Source organism: Phalaenopsis equestris, unplaced genomic scaffold (assembly GCF_001263595.1).
Source record: "Phalaenopsis equestris unplaced genomic scaffold, ASM126359v1 Scaffold000008, whole genome shotgun sequence".
Taxonomy (NCBI): Eukaryota; Viridiplantae; Streptophyta; class Magnoliopsida; order Asparagales; family Orchidaceae; genus Phalaenopsis; species Phalaenopsis equestris.
The window spans coordinates 81,816-105,813 of record NW_018164450.1 but is presented as its reverse complement, the minus strand read 5'-3'; the positions used below and the strand labels follow the sequence as shown (position 1 = coordinate 105,813).

Sequence of the window (23,998 nt, the reverse complement as noted above, 5' to 3'; positions counted from 1 at the left end):
AAAAATACAACTTCCCCAATTTTTGAAGCAGCAAATTGCAACTAAAAGCACATTTTAAAACCTTGCTTTCAAGAAAAGGCAAGTACCAAAAATAAATAAATAAAAAAAAAATCATGGAGATTCAATTGATATAATTTCTGCCATGCGAGCCATACGAACACCGTATGTAGAAATACATGCGGTGTCCGATTATCATGCATCACAGTAAATTTTTTTTTTTTAAAAAAAATTCAAAATAGATCTCACCGTCATCACTTTTGTTGTGATGGACAGTAGATATCAGACATCAGATACACCATATGGAATAATTTTTCATGCTAGATGACACTTGGGTCGGAACTATTTAAAGCAATAACAAATATAATGACTTCAAAAGTTCTGAAAATGACTTTATCATCAGATTTATTGTGAGGAATCCAATGTAATTCTTTTTTTTTTTTTTCTAAATTTCTAATATTCTAATACTGCAGTATAAGATAGCTACTTTATTTATAGGCATTACTCTGCATCAAAATCTAAAGTACCTGTCATCCGAAGGTCAAGAACAGCAACAGCTGCGTTGTTCAGACGCAGCGAGATTTATGACTTCAATACGAACAAATAAAAGGCGCTCAAGGAATATCGTCGGAGCCATTGAGCATCTGCAGCACCGCCATTGCAGCTTTCTGGTAGCGATCTCTCTCTTCTTCTAAGATCTTGCTCTTAGCACTAGCAGACTCTTTGCACTTCTCTATCTCTTCCACTACATCCCCAGAACTCTGATCAATTTCGCTGTTCCATTGGAGCTTCATTAGAAATTAAATGCAACACGCGCATTACATAGGTTTTACCACAGACAAACAGAATTTGGACAAGGGACTCCTTTGCACGCTATGTATAAAATCTAATTTGTCAAGGGTTGGATGCATCATTTTCCAAATTAGGTGAAATAAATGCTGATTTTTTATTAATAGAATATTGATAGCATCCTGGTCCTTTAAAGCAAAAATAAAAGATAATTAAGCATGAAAACCATTAGCAACCATATTCTTCGGCTTTTTCAAACATACTCTCATGGCCTTTAAGAGCCACGTTGATCATTTATGGAAGAATGATATCTTGGGATCAAACGAGCTCGGTTTGGCGAGCCAAGAGCTTGTTTGTGTTCAGCTTCTTCGAAATTTTTTTTTGTTCGAAATAGCTCGTGAATAACATATTTATGTTTGGCTTGATTTAAGTTTGTTTGTTCGAATTAGATTGTTTGACTTGAATATAAGCTCAACTAAAACTTGATTAATTGAGTAGCCTGTTTAGCTTTTTATCAAGCAGAGCTTTGCCTCACCTCAAGCTCCCATTCAATTCTATCTTAGATTATTAAAGAAGTAATAGTATTAGAAAGAGTTTAATAAATTAAACAATTAATACCGAACTTATAAAACTAACCATTTTTTACTAATATATCAACAGTAAGACAAACAATATGATATCCCTTCCTACGTTGAAGATTTTCATATAGGTAATTTTTTTTTTTGGCTGTTAAAGAACATTTCTAACATGAAAATTTCCGAGGCAGGACTAATACTTGAATTGCGGGTTAGGCCATGCCGGAAAATTATAGGAACATTTACATACATACCACCTAATTCTTATGTATTTTCATATCTAGATACCACGGGGCAGGATGGGATAGGAGCGGTACAATTCTAGGGGCATTTACATACATAATATCCAATTCTTATGTATTTACATATCTAACTCTTGAATGCCGGAAAAATTCTATGGGTATTTACATACATATCACCCAATTCTTATGCATTTATATTTCTAATATTTAAATGCAGGAAAAATTCTAGGGGCATTTACATAAAAACCGCCCAATTCTTATGTATTTAACACCTAAATTCTAGGGGTATTCTTATATATCTAATACCTAAATTTCATCTTTTACATTTATACAAATCAAATCTTTGATATTGTATCAAAGATACCATTATTTTAAAATTTACATATTATTTCTGTATAATTTAATTAATTTGAGAAAAAACAAGCCGATTAGGATAAAAAAAAGTATGTTTGTGTTCTACTCATTTATAAATCGAGTTAAAAAAATTTATTCATGTTCGACTCATTTGTTCAATCATGAGCTATTTAACAAGCCAAACATATTCGTAAATGGCTAGCTTTTTTTATAGCCCTAATCACATGAAAACATATATAAATATGGAGAATGGTACAACTTAAGCACACTTTGAGTAGTATTAAAAAATTTATGAGATCATCTATAACTGAGTAGCAATCAAATGAAGATATTTAAAGCATCAAGGGAATTTATAAATCATATTTAAAAAAATGAAGAATTCATGAAATTTCATCATTTGGTTAGAAGCAATTGAAAATTAAAATTACTTTTAGACTATAAATAATACGTTAAAAATGATAATTTTATTATCACACACAAAATATGAGAAAATGAAAACATCATTTTAAAACAAGAAATAGTGTTGTAGTACATATAAAAGTCAGATATGCTTTGCAAACTTATATTTTAACTTGATTTTAACATATGTTCCTTTGTTGTCTTATGGCATAGATGTAGCTTATTTCAACATAATCTCTAATAACAAAGTAGGTTACTAGCTTAGAAGTTAAAGGATGCCATCAAAATTTCTCACAAAATACATTCATAAGGATTGGTGTAAATTTTTTATGCTGAAATTTTGATGTATACATTTTGAAGTAAGAAATTTGTACAGCTCAATAAAATAAATATTAGGTCATATTAAATGAGTTACAATAGTTGTATCACAATACTAATTTTTTAAATAAATAATTTATTTTTTATTGTACATGCCTATATTCCAATAAGGACGTCATCAACAATATCATTTCCATGATAAAGCATACATTGTAGAAACCTATGTTATGGACTATTTGCTCTTGCATGATTCTTTATTTCTACAATCAACATATATCAACAAATATGAATGATGGAAATCTAACATTCCCCAAAAAAATTATGACACTAGGCACCACTCCCTCTTTTCACCTACAACTTGCTAAGAGCAATCAGGTATAAAGTAGTCCGAGTATTTTTTGGACCTCTATATTCTATAAATTAGAAAATTATTTCACTTTAGAAACAACATCAAGTTTCTCATTTTTTCATGTTAACCGCCATTTTTCTTTATTTTTCAATTGGAAAGTGATAATTGTGGGTTCATTGACAAGTCAAGATCCAACATCCAATCCCAAATTGTCTGTGAACCCACAGTAACAACATATGCACGGGCATGAAAATGCAATTAAATGCCATATAGATAGAGAACGATGCAAATTTATGGGAGAAACAAATCTTTAATCTAGTGAATTAAGCAGACAAAAAAGAAACTTACGCAGTCATCTTGAGCATATTCTGCATAGCATCGCGCACCTGTTGTGAAACATCTGTTTTTACAACGAAAAAGAAAAGTAAGTTCATTGTGACATTTTGGTTCAAGACGATCTTAAACTGCTGAAATCTTCAAGCGATACATAAACAAAGGATGCCAGCTAAAAATTTCTAACAGGTTAGTCTGCCTTGTCAAAACGTAGTGACATATCAACTAGAAAAAGCAAACTAAAATCTTAGTTAGATTGAGTTTCATGCCAACATGATATTGTAAGTGCTATTAAAATGCAAGTGCCAATAATATAAGTGATCAAAATTAAATAAATTATAATTTTATAATTTAAATGTAATGTGATAATTTGAAACAGATTCTCCTAATATTATGTTGATTGGAAACTATATTTCAAAATAAAATTCTAACTTGTAAATGTCAATCTTCTGTTTAAATTAAAAATTAATTAGTCACAATAAACGAATAATGATTGTTAACTTTTCCCTTTGATGTCATCATTCTTATAAAAAATTTAGTGTAAAAATAAGTTACTCACAGTAAATGAATATTAGCTTTCTCATTTTTTCTCATGTATAAAGAGTAGTTATTTAAGTGATATAAAGAGAAAATAGGCATGAATAAGAAATGTAAGCTTAATAGCTTTTAATATTGAAAGTTAAATCAACAAAATAAACTGGTAACAAAATTCTTCATATATTTGATAGACGTTTCTAAATTTCAGAAAATGATCTCAAAAGTACACTAGTCATCCTTCTATTTCCTCCTCTTGGCCATGTTACTCAGACTCATATTTGATCATAGATAAAAATAATAAAGAACTGTGAGGATGTATAGTAGTAAGTTTTACCAAATCAATGAATATTTTCATCATGTTTTTGTGTTCTTCAATATTTTCTTCCTATATTTAGTTAACAAAAAAGTATACTTTGAAGATTTTTAATTTCATAAATTTCAATGAATTGATTTAAGAAACAAAATTTTTCACTCAAGAAAAAGAAGTTGATAATAAGTTATTTGTGACATTCTCAATCCCTTCAACTTTATTTTTCATTGCAATGTGAGTTTGATCTACTGTGTGATTCTTTTAATTAACTTAATTTTTATGGGAGATTTCTACTAAAAAATTTAATTATTGTTTGAGGTGAATTTAATCATTTTTTTATTGTCACCTAAAGAGATTAAATTTTGTGAACAAAAAGTTTGAATTGTACGTGCAAAAACTTTTGCATTCCATTTTTTGTATGAAGAAACTCTAGAAAATTAGACGTCATGCATCAGATTTGGAATCTGGGCTTAATTTTGTATCTTCATATCAACTAAAAGTTGAAGTTTTATTTGAATATGACAATATGTTTGTTTCCTTTAGAGTTAAATGAGTTAAATTGAAGCTAATGGAAAAAGCTCAATCATTTTTGATAAAAAGTTATCACTAGAGCTGCATAGGTTGATGCAAAAAATATACTTTAAAAACAATGTCTATTTTTCAATCGACATATAAACCAACCATAGGGAAAAAAATCAAAATAATCCTCTCACTATTTGAAGGGGGTCATTTTAATCCTATTTTTTTAGAAGTGTCAAATTAACCCCAAACTATCTTAACAGGTACTAAAATAGTCCCATTGTTAAAAACAGTTGAAATTGAGATTAAAATTAATGGAGGACCTACAATTTGGAAGGGGAATTTAGAGTTTTAATATTTTTGTTATTTACCAAGCACCTACGTGATCGAGTGCACCGAGAGGCACAATTAGAGAGGGTGAGACCTATGCGATTAGGGATGACGAGTCGAGCGCTAGTGATGACAAGTGCGACTAGGGATGACGTGGTGAGCACTAACAATGAGGACCATCGAGCAACAAAGAGCACCAAGGAGCTTCAAATAGTGAGGCCAACGCAAGCGTTGAAACCGTTGAAAATTCCTGAAAAAGCATTTCTGAGCGCTAGTTTAAACACCTAATAGAACAATTTATGCAACAAGCTCAGTTTGTTGAGGCAACGTTCCATGACTTTCTTGGGCTAAGAGGCACAAATGAACAAGGTAAGTGATTTTTTTAAGAACAACCATCCTTAAAATTACTTTTTATTTTATTTATTAGTTAAAACATAAACTTTTTATTTCAAATTTAGTAGAACTACTTATTTATACCTAGGATTAACATTTTTTTGTAACATGAACCTTTTTATTGGCAGGAGAGATAAAGATGGGCGAGCAAAACTTTCCTCCTCGTAAGAAAGAAGAGAATCAGTCAAAGCATCCCACCAAGCAGCGCCGGATGGAGCTCTAGGAGCAATGAGCGGTAATTTATTTTGATGTATGATTTCTTTTATAATTGAGGTATTAAGTAGGTTGTTGAAAATTTCTCATAGGAATAAGTCTTGAGAATGCTAGAGGAGGGAATCTAAGATTTTTCTATCCACATTCAGATAAGTTTTTAAGTAGCGGCTCCTTTTTCAAATTTGGGATATTTTATAGAAGTGTTAACATGTATTAATTTCAGCACAGAGTATTTGAAAATAAAGTTGAAGGGATTGAGAATGTCACAAATAACTTATGTGATGTTATTTTGAGTGGCTTGAAGATTTAAGCTTTTCACGATAATTTTGTGATTTGACCTAAACAATTGATGTGCTAATGGAAAAGTGTGATGATAGAGGTGCATTAGTAAATAAAAATTGTGGTGATGGGGATGATGATGATGAGGATGTTAAGTATGAGTATACAAAATCCTATGATTGAAGAATATTACGATAATGATTATGAGATGCTACAATACAGTAATGCATTTGAAAATAATATGGATTAATTTATTAAATCTATAGATACTCAGGATAAATGGAAGCAGATCATTGATTTTTGTATGAATATTCTAATGTATTTTTTAAGGAACAAAAATTGTGATATTAATTGTGTAAACTCTAGTTATAATGCACACATTAATGCTAGTGATGAAAATGTTTAATATCAAATGACCAACCCTTAACCATAGGGTAGAATTAGAGGGTTTTAGTTTTGAATTTGACATGTTATACATCAATAAGTTGTTTGAAAAACTTATGTAAATTTCCTCAATTCAAAGAGAACACATAATTAAATGTGTGAAGAATGATAAAAGGTGCTAGTCATTTGTAGGAAACCAAATATCCCATTTGTCAAATATATTTCCAAGCATGAGGGGGACATTTCATAGCAGATAATATCATTACAAAAGCACATTTTTGTCAATTCTCAGAGAAAAAATAATTAAATTTGTGAAGGTTGAAAAAAGGTGTCAAGTTATTTATAGGAAATAACTTGACATTGTAATTTCCTATTTAGTTCTAATAAATTAAGTCCTATTTATTAAGTCCTTTTAGTGTATTTTAAGTTATAAACATTTATAAACATTTATTAAGTCCTTTTATTGTATTTATAAACATAAACTTTTTCTCCATTGAGTCCTATTTAGTGTCATTTTTTCATTTAGTTCTAATAAATTAAGATCATTTTTTATACAATAAGCCCAAGTCTTCCCAAGTCTACCTCTGCCTTTCTTAACATAAGTCGAATCTAAAACATCTACTATAGTAATTAGATCATCAGATAGTCGAAGTTTAATGTGACCAAACCATCTAAGACGACTCTCTCTAATTTTGTCCTTCACTGAAGCTACTTATCACGGATATATTCATTTCGCATTTTGTCTCTAAGTGTCAAGCAACTCATCCACCTAAACATTCTTATCTCGGCAACACTTAACTTAATTTGATGCTTTTCTTTTAAAGGCCAACATTCTGTGCCATAGAGCTGCAGGTCTCACCACCATCTTATAAAAATTTCCTTTAAGTTCAGTCTAAGCGGTACTTTTCTATCACACAAAAGGCCCGAAGCATTCCTCCACTTCAACCAACCAACTTGAATTCTAATATTAACATCCCCATCTATATCACCATTGAACAACAAACCCGAGGTATCTAAATCGTTCACATCTTTTAATAATTTGATCACCCGAAGTTACACTTTTGCCACTAGAACTACTACTACTACTAAAATTATATTCCATGTATTCAATTTTAGTTCTATTCAAATGAAAGCCTTTAGACTCCAATGTAGACATCCATAATTCAAATTTTTTCAAGGCTTTTTCTCTCGTTTTATCTACGAGAAGGATATCATCAACAAAAAGCATACACCAAGGTACATCCTCTTGTAAATGTCCAGCAAAACCATCCATAACTAAAGCAAAAAGATATAGACTTAAAACCGATCCCTAATGTAATCCAACAAAAACAGGAAAATAATCGGTCAATCCTCCTTCAGTTCGAACACAACTAACAACTCTAGTATACATATCTTTAATGACTCGAATATAAGCTATATCAACACCTTTCTTCTCAAGAACTTTGCAAAGGATATCTCTTGGAACCTTATCGTAAGCTTTTTCTAAATCAATAAATATCAAATGTAGATCCTCCTCATTATCTCTGAACTTCTCCATCAAACCTCTCAATAAATGTATAGCTTCCATAGTAGACTTGCCCGGCATAAATCCAAATTGATTATGAGAAATCTTTGTAATACGTCTTAACCTATGTTCAATTACCCTCTCCCATAATTTTAAAGAATGACGCATCAACTTAATTCCTTTATAATTTGCACACTCTTGTGCATTCCCTCTATTCTTAAAAATGGGAATCAAAATACTCTTCCTCCACTCCTCAGGCATCTTTTTAGTTTTTAAAATAATATTAAAGAGTTTAGCCAAGAAACTCCAAATCTCCTAAAAATTTCCACACTTCAAATGGGATATCATATTGTTTTACAGACTTTCCACCCTTGATTTTCTTTAAAGCCTCATCAACTTCTTTTTTATTAATGCGACGGTAAGAATGAAACGTTTTATTATTATTATTGATATTAAGATCACTAAGATCGATCGTATTTTTAAAAACTTTATTAAAAAAATTATCAAAATAACTCACCCACCTATGTTAAATATCTTTTCTAAGAAAAGCACTTTCTGATTTTCATCTTTAATACACTTTAAATATCTTTTCTATGAAAAGCACTTTCTGATTTTCATCTTTAATACACTTTAAATATCTTTTCTATGAAAAACACTTTCTGATTTTCATCTTTAATACACTTTACTTGAGTTAAATCTTTACTTCTATTTTCTCTTTGTTTGGCTAGTTTATACATATATTTTTTTACTCGCAGTATCTAATAAGTTATAAAGATCACTAAAATTAGAATTTTTAGCGTCACAGATTGTTTTTTAGACTCCTTACGGATCGTTTACGGATCGTTTGATATTTTTCCTAGGTCTCTAATCTTGTACATTTAAACCTATTTTTATAGCATATCTTCTTATATTTTATCTTTTTTTTTGCATTATTATTCCTCCACCAACTTTTTTTATTAATAGAAATTCTTTCTTTTAATTTTTTAAGTACATCTTTTGCTACTTGTTTAATAATGTTTGTTACTTTATCTCACATAACATTCACTTCTTCAAGAACATCTCAAATTTTGAAATCTTAAATTTTACTCATAAAAATAATTTTATTTGTGTATTTTAAGTTTCCCCATCTAATTCTACGATAATGAATCCTAGTATTATTTATTTTACAACTCTTCATCTTAAAATCTAGAACTAATAATCAATGTTGGGTACTTAAAGCCTCACTTGGAATGACCTTACAATTTTTACAATCTTGACGATCTCTTCTTCTCACAAGAAAATAATCAATTTGTATTTTATTAGATACATTCTTATAAGTAATAAGATGTTCATTTCTTTTCTTGAATAAAATATTAATAATAACAAAATCATACGCTAAATTCTGAAATCTTCTACCACTCTACCGACATGTCCATTTAAATCTCCTCCAATAAAAATTCTTTCTTCAAGAGGTATCATTTGTATTAAATATTCTAAGTCATTCCAAAATTTATCTTTAGACTCTATTTCTAAACCTACTTGAGAAGCATAAACACTTATAATCTTAAAGGCTATAATTCTTTCTCTAACTCTATTAGTTTTTACAACATTATCTTTCAAACTCTTATTTATAATTACACCTACACCATTTCTAGTGCGACTCTTCCCAGAATACTAAAGTTTAAAACCTAGGTTATCAATCTCCTTAGTCTTTTCTCCAACTCATTTAGTTTATTGAATACATAAGACATTAATCTTTCTATGCATCATGATATCAATTAATTCCATTAATTTACCATTGGGAGTGCCTATATTTCAAGATCATGTCCTAATATTAATTTCATGAACTAACTTCTTTACTCGCATCTGCCCGTAATGTGAGAACTCTTGCTTATTTGACACTACACACGGACGTCGGTGTAGCGGCCCTTTGCACACTTTTTACTATATCCAGGTCATGCAGCGTGTTGCTTCCAGGGGACACCCTAGCACTACACAATGTTCAAAAAGATTCATGTTATGATTTTATTTCGACAAGTTTTACGCCGACAGTCGACTACCTAACTCACCCCTCCACTTTTCACATTCGGATGGCAATGTTAATTATTATGAAGAAATATTTTAATAAAATCAGAGCCAATCCACAAATGATGTGTAATATTTTTAGAAGAAAAATTATTACTGGCTTAAGGTTGTGTGTGACAACCTTAAAGAAGACTCATAAAATGTTGCACATTAAAGCGCAAGATCAATTTAACAAAATCTAGGACTATTGTCTAGAGATTACAAATGCCAACCTAATTTCAACTATTTCAATGCATACAAGTCAAGGTTAAAATTTGGAAAGGAGAAAGATATTTGTAAGGCTTTATATTTACTTTGTTGTATGAAAAAAAAAAGCTTTTTCTTAGGTTGTAGACCTATAGTAGGTATTATGAATACTTTTTGAAAGGACCACAAGGGGTCAACTTTTAACAACTGCCACTCTTGATGGGATCAACAATATATTTTTCATTGCATGGACAGTGATTGAAGTAGAGGGTGAGTAGTTGAGAATGGTTCTTTAATTTGCTTGGAAAAATATATAAACAATATTGAAAGACAACACAAGTTTATCTTTACTTTCGATAAGTAGAAAGAGTTAATTATAGTATTTGAGAATATGTTGTCGGATGTCACTAATAAATTTTGAGTTGAACATTTGCACCAAAATTTTAATAAAGTTGACTTTATTGGGATAACATTGAAAAATGCATTATGGACAGTCGCAAGCATAATCACTTAATCAAATAACATTTATGATGCATGAGTTAAAAAAGTTAGATGTCGTAACTTTCCGATGGTTGAATGAAAAACGTCCTAACGAGTGGTCAATATCACATTTAATTTTAGCCCAAAATGTGACTCTACTCAATATTATGTGTGTTTCAATGCTTTAATATTTGATGCTAGAGAATTACCAATCATTTTAATGCTTGAGAGCAAAGGAATTATAGTAATGATAAGAATACTAAAAATAAAGAGAAGATAATGAAATGTGGTGGAAAGTTATACCCAAGGATAAATAATATTCATGAAAAAAATTACATGAAGTTGGAACATGCATTGATATTAAATATGATGACAACAATTATAAGATAAATGCTATACATGGGGCACAATACATTGTGGATTTAGAGGCCAAGTCATGTAGCTGCAGAAGGCGGGAGCTGACTGGAATTCCATGCATGCATGCTTGTGCTATAACATATATGAATATAGACAATTGTGAGGACTATGTTGACTTTCAATTTTATAGAAAGTGATAAAAAAATTTATGAAAGCAAAATCATGCCTATAAATGATCCTGAAGAATGACAAAAGAGTAACAAGATTGCACTATTGTCACAAATGAATGACAAATTTAAGAAGGGTAGGCCAGCAAAGATAAAAAGAAGAGCTCTTGATGAACAACCCATAAATTCTCAAATAAGAAAGTTAAGCAGAGCCAAAATCATACTTCAATATTGTAGCAAATGCAAGGAGATTAGACATAATAACAGTACTTGGAATAAGAAGCACAAAAATATGAGGGTTCCTAGTATTGTGACACAAGAAGTTGGCCAAGAACTTAAATGTCATCAAATGCCACAATCATCTACTTGCATGAGCGCAATGGTGAATTTAATATTTACAATGATCCTTGTAAATTAATTCAATATTATATTTGATGTATCTATTTAAATTATTTTAAGGAACTTCCACAATATTATGTTGATCATCAAATGGAGAGTTTATTACAATCTAAATCAATATTGCAGTCCTGCATAAAAAAATCTTTGAACAAAAAGCTAATTGTAAGTTTATACTTTAGTTTACTTCACTACTAAATAAATATTTGATAATGTAAATTTTTTTATGGCTTCTCATTTCTATTGGCTTACAACTCCAGAAAAAAAGAAGGGCAACTAAAAAATCACTTGGAACAAACAACTTCATGACTACATCAACTTTTTTTGTTCGGTTGCTTTGGACGATGATATGTAGATGCCTGAGTTTTGATTTACTTTTTTATTCTGTTGTAATCACTTAATCATACAAGCTTGTTTTGTACCAAACTTGTCAGACATTCAAATAGTGATTAAATCTTTAATTATTTGTGTTGTGTTATGGAAAATTTTTTGAATTGTTTGTGTTTCATTATCTTACATGATAGTTTCACATTCTGAAAAACATTTATGAATATCATTTGGTTAATCGTTAATGCATAATCTTACATAATATTCTGATACTATGAAAAATATAAAACTGATATATATACATTGAGCGTGTTAAAAAAAATTTATATCATATATAACATAATGTTATACAAATATTAATTTGTTATTTTCGCCAAAGCTATGTTTCTTGTTATGAATAGTATTAAAAAAGTACCAAAAAAATGCAAAATAATGTCATATTTGTAGAGCTAAAAATTTGTGCCACTTATTACTTATTTGATCGTGCTAAGTATGTTGGTGATTCGACAATCAATAAAAAACTCTAGCTAACCTGATAGTGTCATAAAAGTATTTTTTTTCAATGTAAAAGTTAACGATATACATTATTTGATTTGACTTTAGCATCATTTGGTTGTATTGAATACATAAATTTTCTAAAATAAAGCGTTTACATAGCAGATATTTATGACTTTTTCAAGAGCAATATCACAAACGATGATCTATTTTGAAATGAATGCTTTAATTAATCAAATATATGATAATTTATTTTTTTAAATGGTCTTTTATAATAGAATGATTTATCTTTTTAAATATGCTCTACAAATGATTTTTTATTTTTAAATATTAAAAAATATTATCTATAAATAAAGCTTATGTTCTAGTAAGACCTAAAGTTTTTTGTTGTTCATTTTTTAAAAATTTATACAATAATCTTTTTATTTGTCCTAAATGTTTTAAGATATTTTGACATTTTTCTACCATTAAAATTTTAACATTTTTTTACGAAAAAATAAAATAAAAATAAAACTCAATGAATTTCACTATAATGGAATTAAAATGAAAAAATTAAACAAATTATATATTAAAATAACAAACTCACTTTACAATCGGCACGATCACAATCCATTGCAAATGTACTTAAAAGTTATATAATATACGTGAGAAAATAAAGTTAGTAATAAATTATACTTATATATATATATATATATATATATATTCCAAAAATAACCAACACTGGTGGCGGGGTCACTGCAAGTCCCCTCAGGTCAAAGGTTTGATCCCACCATGGCGCGGGAGCTCTGGAATTTTAGGCACATGCGCGGGCTCTCATCATAAGACTAAAAAGCGCATGGGAAATCGATATTTGGGTCTCTACCAAATATTGATTTCCTTATATATATATATATATATATGCCAAAAAAAATCCCTATTTTTAACACTAAGCATCAATTTTTATTAGTTTTAACGATGAAACTATTTTAGTTCCTATTAAAATAGTGTGGGACTAGCTTAACACTTTTAAGAAATATGAGACTAAAACGACCATTAAATTAATCAGGGAACTATTTTGGCATTTTTCTCACCCACAATATAAATAATTTAAAATGTTCAAATAAAATTTTTATAGCATTTTTAATATTATGCAAAGTTTAAAAGTATTTAGCTAGTTATTACTTATATCTATATTTCATGTTATCCTTCTCTACTTCATTAAAATTTATAAGAAAAAAAAATAATTATAAAGGAAATGAGCTATTGTCATTTAAAATAAAGATAAATGATTATATGCTAGCTAAATGGAGCCAAACTAATGTGTTTTCATTGCATAAGTGATTATTTTTTTGACTAAATCGAGGTATCTCTACCCCTCTTCCCACAATCCATATCAAGACCAAGAGTAGTCCTATTTCTCAACCTAACCATTTACATAAAAAATCTTCTCTTGCCTACCAACACTACAGGAAAAAGCGTTATAACCGACGACTACAATTTTTATCGATAAAAATGTACTATTTTCTGACGGTTTTATGATGGTTTATGTGTTGAGTTATTTCCAACGACATAACAACATGACATACTATCGCTTATGAACTGTCGGTTTTTATTATAACCCGACATAGACATATGTCGTCAATTATTTACGAACCCACAATTTAGTGAGGTGTAATTGATGAGCTTTTTTAGTAACCGACGGTTAATACCTTTGGAATTAATGCTAATAACCGACGGATTTGAAGCTATTTGTAAGCCATCAGAAAGAATCCTTTATACCAACGAAATTTGCTACAACCTCAAACTTGCCCTAATCCCTTGATCCCTCTCGGTCTCTCCCTCTCCCTTGTGCCCTTACCCTCTGCTCCCCTCTCTCGGCGACTCCAGTGCCACGGCGACCGCAGCTTCGATGACACCAGCTCCAACGACTCCAGCTCCGGAGACTCACCCGCTTCGATGCTGAAAGGTATGGTTGAATGCTCATATTGGACATTTACATGAGCATGTAACTTGGTTTATGCTTTTTGTTGTTGATATCCTTCTTGTGGATATATTTATAGTGTGAACGCCTTAGATATCTTGAGTCTAGTGTTCTAAGTGATGGTGACGTAGAGATGCTATTAGTAAAATTCAATTTGGTTGGATGAAGTGGAGGAATGCTTCGGGTCTATTGTGTGATAGAAAAGTACAGCTTAGACTGAAAGGAAAATTTTGTAAGATGGTGGTGAGACCTGCACCTGTGGCACAGAATGTTGGCCTTTAAAAGATAAGCATAAAATTAAGTTAAGTGTTGCCGAGATTAGAATGCTTAGGTGGATGAGTGCCTTTACACTTAGAGATAAAATGCAAAGTGAATATATTCGTGCATGGATTAATGTAGCTCCTGTGGTGGACAAAATTAGAGAGAGTCGTTTTAGATGGTTTGGTCATATTAAAAGTAAACCAACTGATAATCCGGTTAGGAGAGTAGATGCTTTAAATTCGATTTATATTAAGAAAAACAGAGATATACCTAGAAAGACTTGGGCGTATTGTATAAAAAATGATCTTAATTCATTAGAATGAAATGAAAATATGACATTCAATAGAACGCAATGGAGAAAAAGGATTCATGTAGCCAACCCCACTTAGTGGGATAAAGGCTTGTTGTTAGCGGTGAGACCTGCAATGCTCTATGGCACATAAGATTGGCTTTTAAAAGAGAAGAATAAAATTAAGTGATGCCGAGAAGAGAATGCTTAGGTAGATGAATGGCTTTACAGTTAGACACAAAATGCGAAATGTGTATATCCGTGATAAGGTTGGTGTCGCTCCTATGGCGAACAAAATTAGATAGACTCATCTTAGATGGTTTTGTCACATTAAACATGAACCATTTAATGAACCAGTTAGAAGAGTAGATGTTTTAGATTAAGCTTATGTTAAGAAAGGCAGAGATAGACCACATACAAAGTCTTATACTATATAAAAAACGATCTTAATTTATTAGAATTGAATGAAAATATGACTATTAATAAGACACAGTGGAGAAAAAGGATTCATTTAGCCGACTTAGCGGGATAAATGGTTGTTGTTGTTGTTGTTGTTGTTTTAGAGAAGCTCAAGCTTATGAGATTTAATAAATCCTATTAAAGTTACCAAACGCTTTCTCCGGATTTACTAGGATTTACTTATTAACATACCAAATAGTTTTAAGGATATAACTCCTTTAATATTTCATAAATCCATTTGTACAAGATTTAAAGGATTTACTCAATCCTATTTAAACTAAATCTTATTTACAACCAAATAACCCCTAGAGAAAGAGTTTAATTAAGGGTTTTTTGGTACAGGATTTATGTATGATTTAAGCTAAATCCCGCCAAACGACAAAAAATGCCTCTGTAAATCCTACAGGTTTTCAAAATTCATTTTTATTCCATTTTGCGTTAAATCTGGGATTTAAAAAATGTAGGAAGTATGCTTTACAGGATTTTGAGAGTTTGAAGCTTGTAGGATAAATACATTAAAATCAATTAATAAGTTGAATTAGCAAATCCAAATTAAATAAACGAACAACGACAATCGCTTGAAAATTAATTTTGGATTGAACTTTTTTCGATTAATCAAAATCGGATCATTTTAACATCAAATTGATGTTAGGTATGTCGAAGATCCTTAAATCCATTAAGACGTTTATTTCTAATATTGTGTGCATTTGTAACTACTTCAACCCATCACGGGCATATTTGTTTCTTATTTTCCAACTGTAAAGTCAATCCTAGAACCAAACATTCTCCTCCCCGCAACCCCTTATGTGATTGATTGCACACTTAAAAATATTTTCTTAAAGAAAGATATTTCATATGATGTAAAGAGAATTCACTGTTTCGTCCTTTGCAAAGTCTAATTTCCATTGCCAGAACGAAAATTGACTTCGAAATCTAACTTGCCAGTTTCAAGATGAAAATTCGCATCAAAATCTAATTTCTATTGCTACAATTCCCATTTTGGCAATGCAAATTAGATTTCGTATTGAATTTCCATTTTGGAACTGACAAATTAGATTTCGTGATTGTACACATGCATTTGATCCGTTCATTTTAGCAAAACAAGCAAGTCAGGTATTTTATCTTTCATATCCCTATAGAATAAGAGACAAAGTAAAGTGGGCAGTAGCTGATAAACCGACAACGACTATTGATATTCAGAATTCCATTGAACCAACTCATCAAGAATTAGAAATGATAGTCATACATTCCACTTGACACTATCGATGAAGGGATAAATTTAATAGATGTTGATGACGAACACGAAGAAATTGATATCGATGAGTATGATTCTGCCGATGCTTTGGATGTAGTTTTAACTACGTCATCAAGTGACTCATTAGAGGAGGTTAACAAAAATGTGTGTGTTATTTTATTTTTACTTTATACTTCTATGTTCGCAGTTTCAGTAGTTTGTAAATTGCACTTTATGGTCTACCCTTTCGTTTACTGATCATTTTTATTTTTTTTAATTTCAGTAGTTTGTAGATTGTATGCATGCAATTTAGTGTTGCCTTTTTTTTTTTACCACGCATTATGGTATTTTCATATTTATTAGTATGTAAATGTACTAATTAAATTTTCTATCCTACTTGCGGATGACTTTTGGACTAAGGGGCAGTACGCCCCCTCATCGGGGGACGTGTTGGCTTGCGGAAGTCTGTAAGCCAACTAGGCTGTGGACATGGTGGTACAAAAGGCACCACATCGGCACCGCCTCCAGTCCCAGCTACCACACCAGTCCCTCCACCAGTCACGACCTCGACGCCATTACCACCACCAGTCACGAACTTGACACCGCCACCAGCCACGACACCACTACCGTCACCACTCACTGCCACGACACCATCACAGCCACCAGCCGCAACCACGACACCACTAGCACCTTCAGCAACATTGTTATTGATGCGTCGCCGAGTTTGAGTAGCACAAGCAACCGTCATTAGCTCAGAGCAATGGGGACACACACGTTTTAATTTAATGCTGACATTACTGTCCCGTGTTTTTTTATTTAATAAAGAATTAATTACATGTCATTTTCATATTTACTCCCCCTACACAGGCCATCCATTCCATCAGAGATATAATCCATAGAGCACATAAACCACTCGTACTTATCCTGATAGGAGATCCCGATCACAGTTTGAGATGTGTGATTTGGTGAGTTAAAGGTAAACCACGAACACAATAATAACATTTATATATTTATTTTTATGAATCTAACAATTTTTAATTCAATTTACAGAAGCAATGACCATGGCCCCTCGAGGAGGAGGCTACACATTTGCAGGAACTTCGAGCACAAGAGGAGTGATCGTTTGCGAGCTAGTTCGATAATATATGCCAGACACGTGAGCGGCCTTTGTGGCTGGGTGAGGATGTGTTTGCCGCACTGCTCAAGGTCTAAGACTCTCACGAGTATTAGAGGAAGAGGGAGCAAGCAAAGCTGAATTGCCTCTCTGACTGCAAGGGCATGGGTCCTCAAAGCACACCAATGTAGCCCTCCCACATATGGAGTATAAGAGAAGGCTAATATGGCTTTTTTTTTTGCATTAAATTTTATTTTACATTAAATGGCTGCTAACAATTTCATTGCACTGACAGAATTTAAAGAAATGACGAGATTTAACTTTGCGGAGTTACACGAACGCATCTACAGGCGACAATCAAATCAGTCCTGAGTGGATAGCAGATCGCAGACGACTCAGGTAATTCACAAGAATAATAAGTATAAAATTCAAATAAATATCAAAATTTTTTTAGTCTCACTTTTATTTATCATATATTTTGTAAGGACCTTTCTGAGGCTCAAGGAGAGTTGGTCTGTGGTTCGGGCATATCTCACGATCCTTCTGAGTACGACATCTGAAGGGAGGTTGTTGGCGAGAAGAAGAATGACAAGTTCTACAGGTTAGGGTAGGCGTCGACTTATGATGAATGCCCGACCTCTAATACATTTGGTGCATTCACTTCCATTTCATAGAAGGAGGAGATGCATCGTCAGGTTGCTGCTGAGGTTGTTGCCCGGTAGTCGCTCGAAAAAGAGGACAAAGATCAAAGAGGTGTTGCGGTCGGAACTACAGAAAATGAAGGAACCAGTGCAGGATGAGGGTGGGGATAATGATGTGAGGAAAGGACACGAGATGATGAGGAAGATGAGTAGGGGTTATTTTTTTGAATGGTTGTATATTGAACAATTCATTATTAGTTAGTTTTATTGTGCAGTTGTACATTTCGTTTGTTAATTCAATTTTTTTTTTATTTATGTTTATGATTTATGTGTTACTTAATTTTGTTGTTGTGATGTGTTGTGTTTTAATTGGTCTATTATGATTGCAGGTATGTAGATTGTAACATTGAAAGAGGGTTTTATATTTTTTTGATGGTACAGGTTTTTGATGGTTTGTCGACGGTTTATCGAACAAGTGACGGTTTTTCGACGGTCTATTGAATGTCTATTGAACAAGTGACGTCTGGCAAAGTGCTACACTTTTTCTACGGACAGAGCTATCAGTAAGTTTACACAGTTAACCGACGGTTCGACGACAGTTTACCGACAGAACCGCCATAATTTTCTGACGAAAGTACAAGAATTTTCCTATGGATAGTTTCATCGGTTAAATAACCAATGGTCAAGCTACAGTTAAAAATGACATATTTTCAGATTTATAGTGTTAGTTAACCGTCGGTTAATATAAACTGTCGTTAAATCCGTCAGTAATTGAATTACCAACAAGTGTTTTTGCAACTTCAATTTTGTCGTAGCTAAACTGTCAGTAAGTATATTAACTACGGTTTATCGGTTATTGTCGACGATAATTTACTATCGATAATAAACTAAATTCATGTAGTGCAATTAAACCCTTGACTCCCTATCCTATACCAACTAAATCCTTCTATAGTTTCCTCTCCATTATTCCTAAAGCTCATTTATCCTTCATAAACTCATCACTTCACAAATAAATCTAAAGGTGTGCATTCTTTGGCCAAAAAAAAAACAAACTAAGCCTAACCATTTTAGTTGATTAAGTTTGATTTCAAAAATGTATTTTGGTTTTTGGTTTTTAAAACCTTAATATTCTGTTTTTGCTTATTTGTTCGGTTTGAATTTTCATTTAACCAAGCAAACCAAAAAAACCAAAATTTAAATAAAAATTCTTATTATATTTTAGAGGCATTTAGATACATATCACTCAATTCCTATGCATTCACCTAAACTCTACTTTTTACATTTATACAACCAAAATCTTTCATATTTCATTAAAAATACCACCACCTTTTAAAATTGAGATACACCATTTTTGCGCATAGGTAATGTGGCATTACTATAAAAATTGAAGCTTAGTTGTTAGAACAAAATTGAAGTTTAGGTGTTAGATAAGTAAATACGTTAGAATTAAGTTGTATGCATGTAACTCTTCCTGTATTTTAATGTCATAAAAAAAACAAAATTTATCATATATGCAACATTTGATTAAAAGAAATGGATGATTCATGAAATTAAATTGATACAACAACAACAACAAAGCCTTAATCCCACTACATGGGATTTTGCTCCATTGCGTCCTATTTAGTGTCATATTTTCATTTAATTCTAATAAATTAAGATTTCTTTTTATACAATAAGCCCAAGTCTTCCTAGGTCTACCTCTGCCTTTCTTAACATAAGTTAAATATAAAACATCTACTCTACTAATCGAATCATCAGATAGTCGAATTTTAATGTGACCAAACCATCTAAGACGACCCTCTCTAATTTTGTCCGTCACTGGAGCTACACCAACTTTATCACAAAGATATTCATTTCGCCTTTTGTCTCTAAGTGTAAAGCCACTCATCCACCTAATCATTCTAATCTCGGCTACACTTAACTCAGTATTATGTTTCTCTATTATAGGCCAACATTCAACGTCATAGAGCATTGCAGGTCTCACCACCATCTCATAAAATTTTCCTTGCAGTCTAAGCGGTACTTTTCTATCACACAAAAGGTCCGAAGCATTCCTCCACTTCAACTAGCCAACTTGGATTCTACTATTAACATCCCCATCTATATTACCATCGCTTTAAAAAACAAACCCGAGATATTTAAATCATTCATTATGTCCTACAGACTTTCCACCCTTGGTTTTCTTTAAAGTCTCCCCAACTTCTTTTTTACCAATGCGACAGTAAAAATGAAACATTTTATTATTATTAACGATATTAAGATCACTAAGGTCGGTCGTATTTTCAAAAACATCATTAAAAATTTTATCAAAGTAACTCACCCACTTATGTTAAATATCTTTTCTAAGAAAAACACTTTGTAATTTTCATCTTTAATACACTTTACTTGGGTTAAATATTTGTTTTTCTTTTCTCTTTGTTTGGCTAGTTTATACATATATTTTTCATCATTCTTAGTATGTAATCTTATATAAAGATCACTAAAAGCAGGATTTTTAATGTCACAGATTGTTCTTTTAGACTTCATGCGGCCAATTTTTATAACATAACTTCTTATATTTTATCTTTTCTTGCACATTATTATTCGACCACCAACTATTTTTATTTATAAAAAAATTTTCTTTTGATTTTCCAAGTACATTTTTTGCTACTTTTTAATAGTGTTTATTACTTTATCTCACATAACATTTGCTACTTCATGAACATCCCAAATTTTGAAATCTTGAATTTTACTCATAAAAATAATTTTATGTGTGTCTGTTAGATTCCCCTATCTAGTTCTACGATGATGAGTCTTAATATTCTTTATTTTACAACTCTTCAACTTAAAATCTAGAACTAATAATTGATCTTGCGTACTTAACTCTTCGCTTGGAATGACCTTACAATCTTTACAATCATGACGATCTCTTTTTCTCATAAGAAAATAAGCATATTGTATTTTATTAGATCCATTCTTATAAGTAATAAGCTGCTCATCTTTTTCCTTGAATAAAATATTAGTAATAACAAATCATACGCTAAAACAAAATCTAAAATTACTCTACCTTCTTCATTAGTCACTCCAAATCGTAGCCACTATAAATATTTTTGAAATATTCGATCACTCTGATGACATGTCCATTTAAATCTCTTCCAATAAAAATTCTTTCTTCAAGAGGTGTCATTTGTATTAAGTCTTCTAAGTCATTTAAGAATTTACCTTTAGACCCTATATTCTAAACCTACTTGAGGAGCATAAGCATTTATAATATTAAAAATCTTAGTATCAATAATAATCTTAAGTGCTATAATTCTTTCTCCAGCTCTTTTAATTCTTACAACATTATCTTTCAAACTCTTATCTATAATTATACCTACACCATTTCTAGTGCGACTCTTTCCAGAATACCAAAGTTTAAAACCTAAGTTATAAATCTCTTTAGTTTTTTCTCCAACCCATTTAATTTCTTGAATACATAAGATATTAATCTTTCTATGCATTATAATATCAACTAATTTCATTAATTTATCATTGAGAGTACCTATATTTCAAGATCTTATCCTAATATTAATTTCATAAGCTAACTTCTTTATCCACATTCGTCCGTAATGTGAGAACCCTTGCTTATTTGGCACTACAGACGGCTTTGCACACTTTTCACTGTATCCATATCATACTACACGTTGATTCTAGGGAGCGCCCTAACACTTACACAAAGTTCAAAAGGATTCATTTTATGATTTTATTTCGACAATTTTTACGCTGGCTGTCGACTACCTAACACAGCCTTTCACTTTTCACATTCAGGCTTGGGACCGTCAATGACAGTGTTAAATTTATATTGTACTTTTAAAAAAAAAATATTATACATTTAAGATATGAACTTTCTAATGTATCTTTATAATCAAACTCCAGCAAACAATTAAACTTCGGCTAATTCATAATCAAACCGTTTAAACTAAATCAAATATTTGTTCAATTGTTAGGTTTATTAAAATTTTGATTAGTTCAATTTTTTGGATTTTTGATTTTGATTGCAATTAATTTGACTAATTTGCAAATAGATCTATCCAAACTGACTGAATACTCGCCCCTAAATAAATCTCAGCACAAATTGACAATCTAAAGAGTTCTCACTACAAAAAATTAAAAGTGTGATGCTTATAAATAATAACAAATCAAACATTAAACTACAAAACATCATTCTAATTCATGTCAACCATAAATTAAATTTAAATGAGAAAAATTCCATGAAGTATTGATATAAAAGGCACATCAAAAGAATGCAAAGGAAAGAAAATAGGTGCTGATATAGCAATATATTATTATAAATACTTGAATTATATTTTACATGAAATGGTACCATGTGGTGGCAGTTCTAGCATGGTATTAATGATAGGAACCGGATATTTGTGCGCTGTCATGCGATACATACATTCAGGATAAAAATCATAAAGCAAATAACTCTCTGATACGACACATCTAAAAAATCCCGGCTGCAAATAGCGACCTATACAAAATCGTATAATAGAAACATGCTTGTTGGAAAATCAACGATCATATGGTAATGTTAAATGAGAACAGTACTTAGAAACATTTTCACAACAGAACAATTCTTTGTAGAGGGCAAAATAAGATATTTTGTGGGCTGAATTAAATATATTCAGAAGAGCATTGGATGCAAATATTTATCAGAAAGAGGTTACGCAGAAGTATTTTATATTGAGTAAAATAATTAAATTTTGTGGGGGTACAGTTTTCTGTGTTGTATTGAATGATTTTAGTCTATTCAAACTATGCAGAATAGCAATTAATGCTACAGAAACCCCTGATTTTGGAAGCTGTCTATTAGTTTTCCAATCAATTCAAGAATTATGGGGAAAGCGTGCATCAATTAAAGCTCAAAGAAATATCAACAATTAAATTCTGATGTTTTACCAAACGTATCCATCGAACAGCAAAATTGTCCGTACAATGTTAAGTTACCTTGGCTTCAACATGAATAGGATTTAATAAATAGATAATTTGGAACACATAAAAAACTAAATAAAGCAGTCTCAGCTGAAGCGGTAATCTAGAGTTTCTGGGATGAAACGAATTGTACAAAACCAAGGCGCAACAAGAAATCGAATATGCGATATCGGGATACTACCAAACAGATCATTATACTGCTAAATCATCAACTTAACGTTATCACAAAGCCATAGAGCTGTTACAATTCCTCGGATTTAACATGAACGGGTCCTAATCGAAAGAAACAACGGGAAAACATAAGAAAAATAGATAAATAAATAAATAAAAAAGTTCCAAATATCGGCAAAGTCTAAACTAGGGTTTCTGGTAAGAAACGAACCGTATAGAAGAGAAGAGATCTGAGATTCAGTCTCCTGTGGTGCTAGATCATTCCGGTGTGAGGAAACAGCGACGATCGCCTTCGGAACCTCCATTTGGACCCCAAATGGCAATCCCTGAATAAGGAGAGATGGCTAGCGGGATTTTCGTATTTATAGTGGATTTCACCTGGAGGGAAATTAGAAAATAATCTGGTTTTGAACGTGGTTCGTTGATCGACCTAGAAGCAAATCTGACCGTCCAATCAATGAACCCAATATCAGCTTAAGCCAGACTATTTGCTGTTGTTTTTATTTTTATTTTAACTTAGAAGCAAACCCTAACTTGTTTATAAGGCATCATTTGGAGGAGCTTTGGTTCAGCTCCTTTAAACTAGACGATCATAACTCGAGCCAAGCACTTACATTTC

General features: G+C 31.4%; 1 protein-coding gene across 1 annotated transcript; it reads right to left on the bottom strand.

Moving 5' to 3' along the window:
- Window positions 1–450: 450 nt before the first annotated feature.
- LOC110018320 lies at window positions 451–23,736 on the bottom strand. The gene is made up of 3 exons (XM_020715598.1): window positions 23,591–23,736; window positions 3,372–3,423; window positions 451–771 (listed from the first exon to the last, which is right to left on the bottom strand). The coding sequence occupies exons 1-3, from the start codon at window positions 23,682–23,684 to the stop codon at window positions 612–614; spliced, it is 306 nt and encodes a 101-aa protein (XP_020571257.1). The 5' UTR covers window positions 23,685–23,736; the 3' UTR covers window positions 451–611.
- Between the last annotated feature and the right edge of the window lie 262 nt (window positions 23,737–23,998).

Excerpts from the sequence above, each read along its gene's own strand:
- LOC110018320 (XM_020715598.1), bottom strand. The coding sequence starts at position 23,684 with ATGGAGGTTCCGAAGGCGATCGTCGCTGTTTCCTCACACCGGAATGAT. Across the intron at positions 3,424-23,590 it reads GATCTCTTCTCTTCTATACG|ATGTTTCACAACAGGTGCGC; the intron begins GTTCGTTTCTTA and ends TTGTAAAAACAG. Across the intron at positions 772-3,371 it reads AATATGCTCAAGATGACTGC|CGAAATTGATCAGAGTTCTG; the intron begins GTAAGTTTCTTT and ends CCAATGGAACAG.